Source organism: Ammodytes marinus, assembly GCF_949987685.1.
Source record: "Ammodytes marinus genome assembly, chromosome: 13".
Taxonomy (NCBI): domain Eukaryota; kingdom Metazoa; phylum Chordata; class Actinopteri; order Uranoscopiformes; family Ammodytidae; genus Ammodytes; species Ammodytes marinus.
This window is the reverse complement of record NC_137217.1, coordinates 22849929-22864558: the sequence shown is the minus strand read 5'-3', so window position 1 is coordinate 22864558 and position 14630 is coordinate 22849929. Positions and strand designations below refer to the sequence as shown.

Here is a 14630-nt window from a genome sequence, read left to right as displayed (position 1 = left end):
AGGTGTTCTAGGCCTGAACAGGGAGAGACAGTGCGAGTTAATGCGAGGAAAGATGGTGCAGACAGTTTTAGGCATCACTACAACTCTCTTTTGGGGAATTATCAAGTCAGCTTTTGTCCTACATAACAGTCTTTCTCCCCTCCGAGGGTAATTTGAGACATGGGAAGTTAGAGCAGAGTTGTGGTTCCGGGCTACGGCGGGAGTGTGTGCTTGCCGGCGTGTGTTGTTCAGTATGAGTTTCTGTTTGTGGAGACACTAGTTGGAACGTTTGACCATGTGTTCTGTGTTTCACACACACACACACACACACACACACACACACACACACACACACCCACACACACACACACACACACACACACACACACACAGAAAGAGAGAGAGCAGGAGGGAAAGGGAGAGTACCTACCCTGTTGATTAGCTCTCCAACCATGCCAGTCCAAGAGCCGTTGGGCTCGGGCGCCCCATACAGCCCATCATCCACCAGCTTGATCTTGAAGGAGAATTTCAAGATGTCTGCCAGCTCCCTCAGCATGTCCACACAGAAGCCCTCATACTGGTCATTGCCTTGGAAGTCCTGGTAGTTGTCTCTGCGCATCAAGTATGGGTTCTCCTGAGCAGAGGGGAAACATGAGGGGGTTTCAATCCACAACTAATAATATCCGGATTGAGGACGAAATATGAGGCTCAACTTTTCAAAAACTGAGTGAGTGAGTGAGTGAGTGGGTCTCTCACGTGTGTTCGTCAAATATGAAACTATAACAAGGACATGAGTAGCTTAGCTTGTATAAATATTGGAAACAGGGTGAAAAAGCGAGCCTGGCTCAACCAGAAGTTTAAAAAAGATCACATACAATACCTATAAATCTCCCTAATTAACACCTAATATCCTGTTTGTTTAATGCATACAGGCCAGTCATTGTGCTAAGCTAAGCAAACTGGCTGCCGGCTGAACCTTTATATTTACTGAGCAAACATGAGGGTGGTATCGATCTTATCATCTAGCTCTTGGCAAGAAAGGAAAAAATACATATAAATACAAGTATCAAACAACTCCTTTAATATACCAACACGTCTTTGGCCATTTTTAAAAAGCACATGTCCTTTTTTTCAAATGTAACTCTCAATTCATCTAAATGCAATGTATTCAAAAGGGAATTCCAACAACATTACATATCCAAATCAGTTTTTGGGGAGTACCACTCAGTCTGTCAAAACAGTTTTGCAAGAGAGCCTGTAAACGGGAGCACTCAGCTTTGAAAAAATGTGACCAAACCAGGCAGAGAGAGACAACAAAGAGATAATGTATGAAGTTCTATCATTTAGCTTTTAGGAACTTGGCCAATGCTTGAAAGTGAAAGTCAGAATATTTTGTCTCCTGCAGAATCAATTTAGACCATTCTTTTTAACATATGTCTCTTGTGAGTCCCCTATCATTATGGATGTCAAATACTTAACTGCTGGAGTACTCCTCTAAAATACATAAAATGGCTTGTGCAAAATGGCTGTGGGGGTAGAATACAGACAGACGCAGTGACCAGAGTTTTGCCTGTGAAACAGGCAGACGCAGACAAACCTGGCAACCAAGAGAACGCTGTGCTCTTAGTGTGATCTGCATTGAAACAGAGATTAACATTCTCACTGAAAGAATTAAAAATATTGAACTGAGGGAAAAAATCCTTAAAAATCGTCATATTCAATAACATGTCGTAAGGCGTTGACCTAGCTGAAGGTGATTGAGCAGCATCATGTGAGGGATTCATTGATTTTTTTTATATGGCAATACTTATATTGAACCCAGAAGGAGATCAATTATAGTGTTTTGACATCATCAGAAGACCAGGATTTGGGCAGTTTGAGTTCAGTAGCACGTCTCTCTCAGTGTTCTGTCAGTTTCTATGACAGCTAACTACAGGGACAGCAAAATTAGCAGAAAAACGGAGCAAAACACAGCATGAGCTGCGGCACAGCCTGCACAGCACCACAAAAACAACTCTGACCTCACCAGCTAAGTGTTCCAGAAGGTAACCGTGACCTTACCAGTATGGTAGTGACAATGAGTGTCTTGTTAGCCAGCGTCTCTGACACATTAATATCCAGACTGGTAGAGTTCATTGCCAGAGTGTTGTTGGAGTACCAGATCCCGATCTAACAGAGAAGAAAGCAAAAAAAAAAAAATCAATTACTATTGTGGGATTAATAATGCACCGTTAAGCTCTTACTTCACTGCTGAAAACCATTGCACTGTGGTGAGCGGCAACACACCATCCATAGCATTTAAGTATTTCAGTGAGTGTGTTAACACTATTTGTCTATTTTATAGAGTAGCGCTGCATTTTATTATTTTTTTACTGTATATAGACATTTATTTAATAGCCCCCATTGGAGCTATACACATACCTTCAGTTCTATTCACTGTAAAAAAAAATACATATACTGTATATATAGACTGTGTATAAAATAAAAACAAAAACTGCTGTTTACAAACAGTGAGCTGGGACAAGAGAGAAGTTTCATTGGCACTAACACCTTTCTTAAAATACGTGAAAAACAGCTCACATAGTTCCATTTTATGAGACAGTAAAGTCACTTAGGTACGTAAGTGTGTGATCATGACCTCACCAATGTCTGTGCAAGGGTGGAAACGCAGCTTGAAAAGGCATTTCTATGGGAGACATTATTGTACATCTTTCAGAAGGTCAGAGAGGTAACGACTCCTCAGATTCCCAGTGTTTCTATGACACTGTTCATCCTTCCCTGACATTTAAAAATGGTATTTTCTTTGTACAGTGTCTTCCTACAGTGTGGGTGCTGCTGTTCAGAGAGGTGGGCAGAGTTAAAGTGTTAATTATCACAACCTAATTCTTCTGCTAAATTGAAGGCTAGATTTAGGTATGGTTATCAGATGGCATTTAGCGTTTGCATAGGAGGCATCTGGCCTATTGTAGAGCAAGGCAAGACATAAGGGAAGGTGAAGTCATGAAAGAGTCACCTCCAGCCAATGAACTGCATCATAATTCCCTCAGTCTGGATCTACAGTGATGGCTTGGTTTATGCTTCATTTAATCTTGACTTTGAAATGCGGCGAAAATCTTCTCTCGCCTGTCCTTCTAATGCTCACTGATTCTGCATTGACAGACCAATTCACCAAAACGTTCCTAAACACATCTTATATTATCTGACTAAATGTTATTTTGGCTTGCTACATTGTCCAACTTCCTAGAATAGATTTGTGTGGCTTGGATATAGTACATCAAACACATCAAATTCCCAGACTAACAGAGACAATATGGTCCAGGAAAATTAATGAAAAAAAAAAAAAAAAAAAGATAGCACATGATTCCTCTTATAAATAAAAGGCTTAAATCTTGAGCAATGAAGCACTCTCGTCTCTTCAATACGCTAAGGGGTTTTGCTGCTACAGGCGTAATTGGTCTGTGTATGACCAGAAGCTAATGGTGACTAATGTTAGCAAGAAACAATTAAAGGCAAATTATTTAGTGTGCTCCAGTCCCACTTTTTCTCCATTCAAATAGGTAGTGCTTTTTAACTGAAATTACTAAGTAAGCTGGCAAACTTTATGATTTTCACTTACTGTAATATGTTTCATTAGTTGTGACTATCCTTTAAATGCCACACATGGCCAGTAAAGTGAAAATAGTCACACGTATAACACGTAGTAGCTTCTTATCTAAATTTGTCTGTACACATGAGAATTTTGTAAAACTACAAAACGTGATTGTATGCCAAGTTTGTCACGAAAAAATTACACTTGAAGGTGGTAGATAGTGGGAGGTAGATATTGTTATCCTGTCAAATGCTGTAGCCCATGTACAATCACAATATATAAGAACTGCAGGGTGTTGCTAAAATAGTGCAGGTATATTTGATTAATTTTTTTATATATCAACATAGCATTGTTTTAGAATTGTTGCGTGTTCAAGTAAAGTCTATGTGAACTGTGAGACGTGATCCAGTTGAATCAAGGAAGAAAAAGCTTTAAAAAAAAACACGATCTGATCAAAAGATAGCCTGAGCAAATTCAGACAATAATAAAAAATAAACTCCATACAAGTATTATATACGGTATACATATAGGATGAGCAGAGATGTAGTCCTATCTGCACATCCACTCTGTACTGAGCTTGAGGCTAATAACAAACACAAATTCCTAGAAATGAATGTCATTGCTTGAAAATAAAATAAACCAAGCATTAATAAAATGTTTTCATATTCAGAAAACATCTATTCAACATCCAGCTGTGACTGAAAAAAACTAAACAGATCGAGTAAAAAAAATAGAACACTTGGACTGGGACTACAAAAACATCAAAACACATTAATAGGACTGAAATATATAATACTTATACAATCCTGTATTGGATGCCGAAGACCTGCTTTAAAACTTAACAACTATTCAATGACTTGGAAAATTCCATTCATGTTCTATTTAGGCAGCTAATGTATCCCAGAAGCCTTTAGATACAATATATGTATGTCATCTCGCTGTCTGATGGCAGGTTACACTACATTGCTGTCAGGTGAAACGCATCAAACCAATTCCACAAAGTAAAGACATTTGGCTCCAATCAGGGGAGCCTGGGACAAGGCTGACTTCACTGTTTAACGCCTTCCTGGACTCTGTGAAATCAGACAGGTGACCTGTAAGAAGCCCAAAGCCTAACGGCAAAGTGACCTAGTTTTCTGCATAATAACAGGTGACTCCTGACCTCTTTGTGGCCTCCTCTGTGTTTCTCCAGGATCCGCAGGGTATAGTTGGTCCTCTGACCTTTGCTGTTGAACTCCACACGACCTGTCAGACCGTCGTACTCCACCTGGTAGCGCAGACGAAGACAGTGAGATGAGGAAGAGAGAGGAAGGGAAAAGGAAGTAGGAAGGAACAATAATAAAATGAGGGAAATAGGAGGTTGAAACTATGCCATAGATGCACGCAAACAGTCTTCTATACAAAACAAACCTCTTTTTCTACCCATTATCCATCATGATAATCATGGAACAAGCTTGAAACTGTTGCTTTCTATCGCCATTTTCAAGAAGAATCTGAAGGAAAAACTGCTGTTAACATATGATTAATGACCGTTCATTATGTAATCTACTTGGATATATACTGGGGTCGTCTGTATGTGTAGTATTTGTCTGTATTGGGCTAAATGTTCAATGTTGGGCCCCCTCCAAAAAAGAGTTTAGTAGCTTATTTAGGGTTCCCAATTTTACCGGTCCTGCATTGCCGTAAAGTGTATCATGAAATTATTTCTCAATGATATGATGATTACTTGTGAATAAACTAAAACTAAACTATACATGATTAGGCAAACAGTCACTATCTCCTCAGTGATAGGGAGGAAGGAGAGGGTGAAAGAAAAAAAACGAGAGCCAGAGAGACAGAGGATGGACCTGACACGGATGATCAGTTTTGGATCAACTAAAGTGACTGACTGAGAGAGAGAGGCTCAGACAGAGCAGCAACAAAAAGAGTCAACAGCTTCCCAATAAGACTCAGACCTGCACCTCACAGCTCAGCTCAGCTCAGCTCAGCTCAGCTCTGCCTCTCCACAAAGCAGCTGCTGGCACACTTAGCGAGATGTATGATGCTGAAGATGGAGCACACCATGATGTAGACTAACAAAGGCAGATGTCGGACCGGTGGGGGAGGAGGCAATGAGAGACAGGGGCTCATGGCTGCCTTGACAACTGGTCGGCGACAGCAGAGACACAGCAGAGATGGGAGATGACAAAGAGTAACAAGAGACAACAGGTTACATGCGACATGAAATGAGGATGATATAGAATGTAGTCGCACTGAAGCCATTGATCAATAATAAGAAAAATCAATCAACCACACTTCAGATTAATGATAACAGCTTGTTTAATTTTCCTTGCAATAATGCTGTAATAAGATGTGCAATCTCAAGTGTGACGATTTCTGCTTTTCTGTGTTTTGTACTGAATCATTATGAATTGAAAGTATTTGGGGTTCAAGGCTGAACTAGGACTGTAGGAATTATATTAATATACAAATGTATCAATTCATTGTTTAGTATAAGAAAAGATTGAAACATACCCATCACAATTTCCTTGAGACCAAGGTGCAATTTTCAAATGCTTTGTGTTTTCCAAACGACTGCCCAAAACACAAATATTGAGTCTACTATGTATTTAATGAAAGCAGCAATTCCTCCCATTGTAGAGTCTGAAAGCAGACCGTTTTTTAGGCATTTATGTTTGAAAAATGACTGAAGCAAGTAATTAGTTATAAAAAAAGAGGCCAATTCATGTTGAAAGATTCATCAATTAATCAAGCTATCATTTCAGTTTTAATTTAAAGAGGTCCCCTTAGGCTTTGGGAAATACTATTAGTATATATAACATCCCAACACATTTCTGACACATAATTGCCTCAATATTTGATAGATTAATCAAAAAATAAGCATCAGTTTAATTGATAATGTAAATAATTGTTCATCGCAGCCCAACACATTTTGCTGGCGTAAAAAAAGAAACACATAGACTATGATGATAACACATGGAGGTTAAAGTGGATTGACGCTACAATGAATGTTCCTCATGATGTATACTTGTGCATGTGCATGTGTATGAGCAGGCATACAATCATCAGGCGATTTTACAATACAATCTGCACACATTCGGGGTTGATCAAACGTTTACCATGCGCAGGTAGTTCATAAGACTGGTCCCGTGTTGCCAGATCTGAGGTGAGGTGCAGCTGAGTGGCTTCACTCCGATTTCCTGACTGCGGTTCAATTCCCTCACCGCCCCCACCACCACGTGCACCGCGTCAAACATCAGCGCTGACGAGAGCTGTGGAACGGGAGAGAGGAGACACACAGAGATATGGTTGGGGGGGGGGGGGGGGCAGGCAGGCGGGGAGGGAGGGAGGAGGTACAAGGAAGGAGTCAAGGGAGTCGATACAATGAGGAGAGAGGTTGAATGGTTAACAGGGAGAGAGAGAGAGAAGAGATGTGAGGTATGAGTAAACCAGTGGGGAGGATACACAGATGGATACATCAATACCCATTAACTACAAGCAAACGACTAGCTGGATCTCTGTAACTGCTCCGTGAATCAGTGTAGGGAACAAAGTAGCTCAGTGTTTTTCCCGTGGCGTTGAAACAAAGCTTTGGAGACTATATGCCTAAATGTGCACATGCATGAATAGGCTACTTGGGTGTCTGTGAGACTGACCGCGGGACCGGGGTACGTTAGGTCACAGCCCTCCCTCCAGGAGAGGTTGAGGCTCCTGATGAACTCCAAATAGAAGGGATGGGTCGTGTTAAACATGGAGAAACCCACAATGTTGGACTGATCGTCCACTATGTCATCCAGTCTCAGCAGAGGGAAATCCTAGAAAAAAACAGGAGGTGGAGCAGGGAGGGTGTTTACAGAGAGAGAGAGACAGAGAGAGAGAGAGAGAGAGGGAGACAATTTCAAGAGAGTGACAATGTTGACAGTGTATCAAATCTTGAAAAACACTGTGCAAAGGAGAGAGTGATAAAGAAAAAGAGAGGCTACGGGGGAATAACAACATCTAATCTCTGATGGAGTGGAAAATAAGGTTATAGATGGCTAGGGGAAAATGGGGAAAATAGTTATACAAAGAGGTTGATGGAAAGGACTCTTGTAGCTTTTCAGCATACACACACAAGAAGTGGCGTCTAAAGCACAGGAGCACATCATGTACAGAGGGAGGAGAGGGGAGGGAGGGGGGGGAAATCAACAACAAAAAATCAGGCGCAGAGCATAAAGTGACACAATAATTCAAATGTGTAGATGGGGTGGGGAGTATATCAAAAGAGGCAGATGAAAACACCGGAAGCGTGGAAAAGGTGGCGGCTGGCAAAAGAAAAAGGGCACATCACGACTGTCATCACCTTCAACTCGGACAGCTTTTTTCTTCAGTAATTTCTGACAGCCTCCTCTTCACTTCCACATCTTTGTATAGTATGTTCAAGGCTCAGATCTTTCACTCTCTTTATTTCTCTCTCTCTCTCTGTCTTTCTCCCTATCTTTCATCTCCTCTCTCTTTTCTCCCTCTGTCACCTCTCTCTTCTTCCCTTTATGTAACACTTTCTCCGCCCTTAGCACCCTCGCTCGCTCGTATAGAGGGACAAAAGAGGAGGCGCACCGGAGAGGAACAAGTGGAAATGGAGGGAACAGATGACAGAATAAAAGAGCAGGATTGGCAAGCCCTTACCATGGTGGTGAGGATGTACTTGTAAAACGCTGATGTCATCCCCAACTCTGACGCCTGTAGGACAAAGAGGAAGAGAGAGAGTGAGTGAAATGAAAAAGCAATAGAGAGGCAGGTGGGATGCGGAATGAGGAAGAGGGAGAGAACAAGGGAACATGTTGAAAGGTTGATGGAGGCAGAGGGAGGGGGAGAGGGGCAAAAGAGGAGAGTCCTTGAGAGGCAGAGAGAGCAAAGGAGACAGTCGGGGGACACAGCAGTAGAGAGCATTGGGGGTATAGGAGCATACGTTACTTTTACATCATCAGGCTAACACATAGGACACTTCGCCCCGGGCGGACAGCCACTGCGATGTGCCCGGCAAAAGCATCCGATACGCATTCAAATGTGTGACTCACAGCGCTGGCTATCGGCATTACAGAATCGTACTATGAATCAGAACAAGCCTTGGTTACGTCTGCACGGCACCGCACCAAAATGTTCTTTTTGTCAAATACTCTCTGAAGAATGTAAGAGATGGTTGCTGGCAGACACGAATTGTATTCCCTATGCAGCTATGCAGAGGGCAGAGAAGGTAAGAAATACATGTTAATTCCGCTACGGCAACAAAAGTGTAGCCTGAGGGCCTTGGAGAGAGTTGTTTTATTATGGTAAGATGGTAAGCTCTGCGTGCCTGTCATGTCTGTAACCTGAATTTCCCAAATGGGTTACATTAAAGAGAAAAGCACAAAATCCCCCTGTTGTGACTGTGTGTGTACTGTATACAGGAGTCACTTCATATCCTGCACAGTGTGGGTGTCTCTGGGGAATGCACTGATGTCTGAGAGCTGACCTTCTTGAGGATGAGATAGGAGATGGAGGCATTGGCGTCAATGATGATGGTGGCCACTTTGTCGTCGCGGATCTCCTTGAGCAGTGGGGTAGGGTCCAGGTTGTCATCCAGCATCCTGATTGACAGCGTCTCCCGAGAGATGAGAAAGCGGCGGACCAGTTCCTCCAATCTCAGCAGGCCTGAGGGCAGAGCCAAAGCAGAGCCGAGCCAAGCCGAATATCAATGTTTGCATCAGTAGACTCAACTCATATTTCCAAAATGTAAGCTCGGCTGGACCTCTGGAAAATCTTGATTAAACCTCAGATGGCCATATATTTGTGTCATCTTTGCAAAGCGTGATTGATGGTTTGTCTAAATCATCCAAGAAATGAAACATTATATGGAGTCTCGAAAAAGCATTCCCTGTTTCTCTCAGTGGGATTTATTTATATATTATATAATATGATTACTGTATTCCGTTCCATAGGTTTGTTTGTCTTTTAGACAGAAGAATATCTCAAAATGAACTTGACAGATGTTATTAGTTGAAGAAGAGTTACGTTAACGGCCAGGGAACAACTGCTCGGTTTGTGCTGCAGATAGAGAGGCCATTTATAAAAGACATTATACAAAGTAAAGAAACGCATTTTGCCCGTAACACAGTGAGGCACAGGAGCAATATATCGTAATTCCTCTGCATTATTTGAATCTACTTGACAACATTCATTTACACATAGACAGATTTTCCACTACCTCTTCAATAGAACTCATATAGACAGCCTAATGGTTCAAAAAATATTTGGATGAGCCCCTCCAAAAAATGTAAGATCCCCTCCCCCCTTACAAATATTTTGTTTTGAATATTAATTAGTGTCTCTGGTATGAATTTTTCTACAAAATATTGTAGTTTTTTTCGTTGGTACCAGACTACCAGACACAAAATGTCTCATTCTTTACTCAGTGTACCATGGCTTTTGCGTGCCTCAAAGAGGGGACTGATTGTAATTGTTCATACATTATTGGCTGTAAACATATAGGCGCGTGTGGTCAACAGACCCAACATCACTGTATGACACAACTAATGGAGGGCACAATGTACTCTGCTGAGTGATTTACTTGCTATATATATTATAGGTCACAGCTGTATGTGATGAGATGCAGCGCAACACTTTGTGGGGCTTGATTTGTATTACCATTGAGTTAAAGGGATTTAAGTTTATGACAAAAAAATAAGCATATTGTCAATACATTATTGACCCCCCACATGTCTTATAAAGGGGAGGGAAGGGAATAAGTGTTTACATCAACTCTCAATGGTATAAAAAGACCTAATGATATTTTAGCCATGTGCTAGTACTGCAGCACGGTACAATAAAACTTTAAGTGCTTGTGACTCAGAGTCTTAGAACAAAGCTCTAATATTCCTGGACATGTTTTAGTTCAAAACATCAAAACACTTCTATTGATGGAATACAACATTTAGAGGCTTGTACAGCTTTGGAATAAGTATGAGTGCTTTGTAATTCACTTTGTGTCTGTAGTCTCATCCATCAATTATTGCTTTTTTAGTTTAGTAATGTATGTGAATAAAACAGTAAGGGCCAGATCCACTAAGAATGGATCGCGGGCACTAATAGCTCCATGATTTGCAGTGAAATAGCGTTCGCAAACTGCTCCATTTTAGCACTGTATCGAAAAAGGAATTTGCACTAGGTATATGCCAGCGCTAACACGGCCCCAAAGTTTGGCACCTGGACGCAGTTTGCCCTCGTTTTGCGTTGACATGAGTGAGAGGATTTCTTCCCATGCAGGACCGTTATTGTGCACTTTTACGCCTTAATGCACGGGGCCGTGGATGCTTCATTAAGACCATCGGCCAGGATTTAATTGTGATAAATATTCTTTAATCTGCTTCACATCCACACAGGTCGGATGTTACACACAAATCACATGTTTAAAGCAGCACCTATTGAATAATCCTGGGCTCAGATCACAAGTGTTTTTTTTCTTTTTCTTTTTTTCTTTTTGGAAATCCTTAATACAGTAAGTACAAAACCCACTTCCCCCCTGTCTGTAGATTTCCAACATGATATCAATTTAATATAATTTAAAGTTCACAAACTTTGAAGAGAGAGAGAGAGAGACAGAGAGAGAGAGAGAGAGAGAGAGAGAGAGAGAGAGAGAGAGAAAGGGAGTAGGGGAGAACGGGCAATGTGAGACACTTTTTACATTTGCTCCCCTCTATGCGAGCTAAAATGATTTATCAGTACAATGTACAAATTTCCCATTAATTCAGGATGTTTCCTAGCAATTGACATTATCAGAATTTTTTCAGGACGGATGGCAGTGAAAATATGATTGTTTAAAAAAAGTTGTCTTGTGTCTCACTTTACCCCAGCTTTGGGGTAAACTGAGACAGACCAGAGAAATCAAGAGGGTACTTTTTCCACTCTAAAACTACCATAACACCACAGTTAGAATTCTGACAATTAGCTTGAAAACCATATATTCCAAAACTAATGTCGGACTAGTAACAGAATAATGGGGTTTGGTCAATTAAGCAAAAATCTTTTCTAAACACTTGAAAGTCACTCTGATCAAATACAACATATAATTCATATTCAATAATTAACATTCAAATGACAGATAGAACCAGTTAGATTAAACACAGTCTGGGGGTCAGAACAAAGGACCCTTAGAGCCAGCTATTGTCTGGGGGTCAGAGCAAAGGACTAGACCCAGCTGTCTTTTTTTGAGTCTTTAATTAATGTTTTTCTGCATTTGTTTAATTGGGATCATTCATTGAAGAAATACATATTACTTAGAGTCTATTGATGTTAAATGTCACTCTCCTGTCCCCCACATACATACGTGCCAAACCATGCCCTTGCTGACACCCCTTCAACTATTCAACCCCCACCTCCGGCCCGCATTGTCTTTTTTGTTTGAATCAAAATCTCTTTATTGTCATTGTACAAAGTGCACAGAATTGGGGTAGAGGCTCTCAAAAGTGCTTTTTTGAACAGTAAATACATGCAAATGGGACAGATGCACCCAGGTACTGTCTGCTCGGCAGGGTAATTTGAGAGCAGTTTGCACATGCTCTGTGGATAGGAAGCTATGTTTTTCTCTCATTTGCACCGGTTTAGCAAAAGCAGCCCAATCCTTTTGTGGATCTGGCCCTATGTGTTCAAAACCCCCGAAACCTTAAAATGCAATAGCAAAACTGGAGATGCAAGCATTATGCAAAGCAAAAAGATAGTTGGAAAAAGGGGCTGAACTGCAGGAGCATCAAGACTGAAACACATACTTGAGACAATTCAACCACTTAAAGTGAATTCCTCTTGAAGATGAGTATTACCTATGGCAGTCAAGAGACTCACTTGACATAGTGCGTGGAATGAGCCAAAGTCTGCTGGTTCCTAATTGTAATTCCATAGTAAAGAACCCCTAGCTATGTAAATAAGTGGTGGGGCAGGCATCTGGGGGACAGAGGGGAAGGGGGAGAGGGATGAGAGAGGGAGGGAAGAGGTAGCATTCAGAGCCCTTCAGCAGGAGAAAGCCTCGGTAAGCAGTGGGGTAATCACTGAACCAGGCCAAAACTTTAATTAGTTTGAGGAAGGAGGGGTAAAAATCAATGCACTTTATAGCTTCTTCTCTTCCCCTCTCTCAGCCTCCTTCTTTCACATATTCTCTCTCACATTAGCTGTAACCTCTCTGTCTCTCTCGTCGAGACCCGTGCTCTAGTTACCTCTCTCTGTCTTTATCTATCTTGCTCTTACGCCACCACCGTCTCCTCCTCCTTGCACTTATACTCTCCCTCTCGCTGTCCTTAACCTCATCCATCTCATGAAAACTGCATAATGGAATTAGGCTCAGATAGCTCCTTGTGTGACCCAGGTAGAGCGAGAGAAAGATACGTCGGAAATGACCCAAAATCTCTGAATTACTCTTGTTTAACAGAATATCTATGGACTGCCGCTTACACGGGCTAAAGAGGGGAGCATGGGATTAATTATCTAGCACACTGTTGCAAAAATGACCAGCTTCTGAATACATTGCTGAAAGAAGGAATGCATGCATGGTGGGTGTCAATGAAATGTGTGACTTTGCACATTACTCGCCTCACTGACGAAGAAGAGAGAATGTCTACTTGACTTGAACACACCACCCTACGCTGGGGTAAACAATATGAATAAAACAAGGGCGCTGGTGGTAAACATTGTCTAATGTTGAACTGCTGAAGCGCCACAGCAGAGCAAGTACCCCAAAACCCACTCATGTGTACATACATACAGTACACTCAGCAATACACACAAAGAAGCACACACACACACACACACACTCACACAACGTGCATTCACTGGCACTCAAACACAAGCACACACACAGAGAAAGTGAACAAACCGTGGAAAAACATTTATTGTACACACACATACCGTGCCACACACTCACACAGTCGTTCTGAGTGTGGAACAAGCTTGTTGAGTGGCGGTTAGCACCTATTCTGCAGCCATGGCAACCAGTTCCATGGCGATAGATAGCGCAGCCAAGTGGGTCAGGGTCTGTGAGTGTGATAACCTTGTATAGATCACCTTCAAGCCAAATATATTACACACACGCACCCCTGTCTCTCTACCAGATGCATCTCTTGGCCCCGGACGATAACTATCTGCCTGTCTGTTGCCTCTAAATCCTGTGAGAGTAAAGAGCTGGGTGAAAGACAAGGCTCTTATCTACCCATTCAACTGATGATCAAAACTGCAAGAAAGATGTCTGATGCCATTTCAAAGCTCTTTTAGTTCAAGGAAATGACAAGCCCACGAGGAATTTTAGCGTAGGAAACCACAGGAAGCCTGGTTAACTGCTAGGGAAATGATGAAAACATCTCTATGATTGAATAGATTCTTTCATAATGTCACAACATTTAGTTTTTGCCTAAATCTACCCTTTTCGCACTTCTATGCAAAGTGTTCACTCAAAGATGTCAATGGTCCCACTTAGTCTTTATCTAATTGTCCTTCATTTTTTTTGTTGGCTGGTGTGAGCAAAAACCACTGCAAAACAACTCGTACCAGCTCGGTTTCACTCAAAAAAACAGGCAATTATTCAGTATGATTTTTTCAACCTTATACAACAGTGTATTTTGTCATGCATTCACAAAGCTTTGTCTGAATACTACTGCCACCATCCAACTGAACATTGTAATGCCTGCGATTCCCTCGATAGGGCAATGCTTGATAAATCAATAAAGCATTGTTTCAAATGAAAATAAAGAGGGGTAGTGACTAAGCCCCGAATCCCCCTGTGATGTAAAAGCTCTTTGAGTGCCTGGCAAGTTAAATCAAATGTCCCCTAACTTCTTCCAACACTGGAAAGCATTTCCAACATGAATATTTATTAAATTGGTTTGGCCAAACTGCCCTCCGAGGTGGATAAGACACAGTGTGCCAGAGCATGAGTAATAAATAGGAGGGCCGCAGTGTGAGCCATGTTCTGAACTCGCACAACACAGAGAACTGTGTGACCAGACTGTCAAAGTTACTGTCCAACAGCACAAAACAGTCATCTGCGCCCAAACGGTGTGAATTT

The 14630-nt window shown here is 41.6% G+C and overlaps 1 protein-coding gene across 1 annotated transcript in view; it reads right to left on the bottom strand.

The window, feature by feature from the left end:
• The window catches only part of grik5 (glutamate receptor, ionotropic, kainate 5), a gene marked incomplete at both ends in the record, with an annotated part of 29247 nt that overhangs the window by 11087 nt on the left and 3530 nt on the right, over nucleotides 1-14630 (bottom strand). The window contains 7 exons of the mRNA XM_080039613.1: nucleotides 410-613; nucleotides 2041-2148; nucleotides 4731-4835; nucleotides 6688-6840; nucleotides 7225-7383; nucleotides 8234-8287; nucleotides 9060-9238. Coding sequence (XP_079895739.1) covers nucleotides 410-613; nucleotides 2041-2148; nucleotides 4731-4835; nucleotides 6688-6840; nucleotides 7225-7383; nucleotides 8234-8287; nucleotides 9060-9238 — 962 coding nt within the window. The remainder of the gene's footprint in view (nucleotides 1-409; nucleotides 614-2040; nucleotides 2149-4730; nucleotides 4836-6687; nucleotides 6841-7224; nucleotides 7384-8233; nucleotides 8288-9059; nucleotides 9239-14630) is intronic.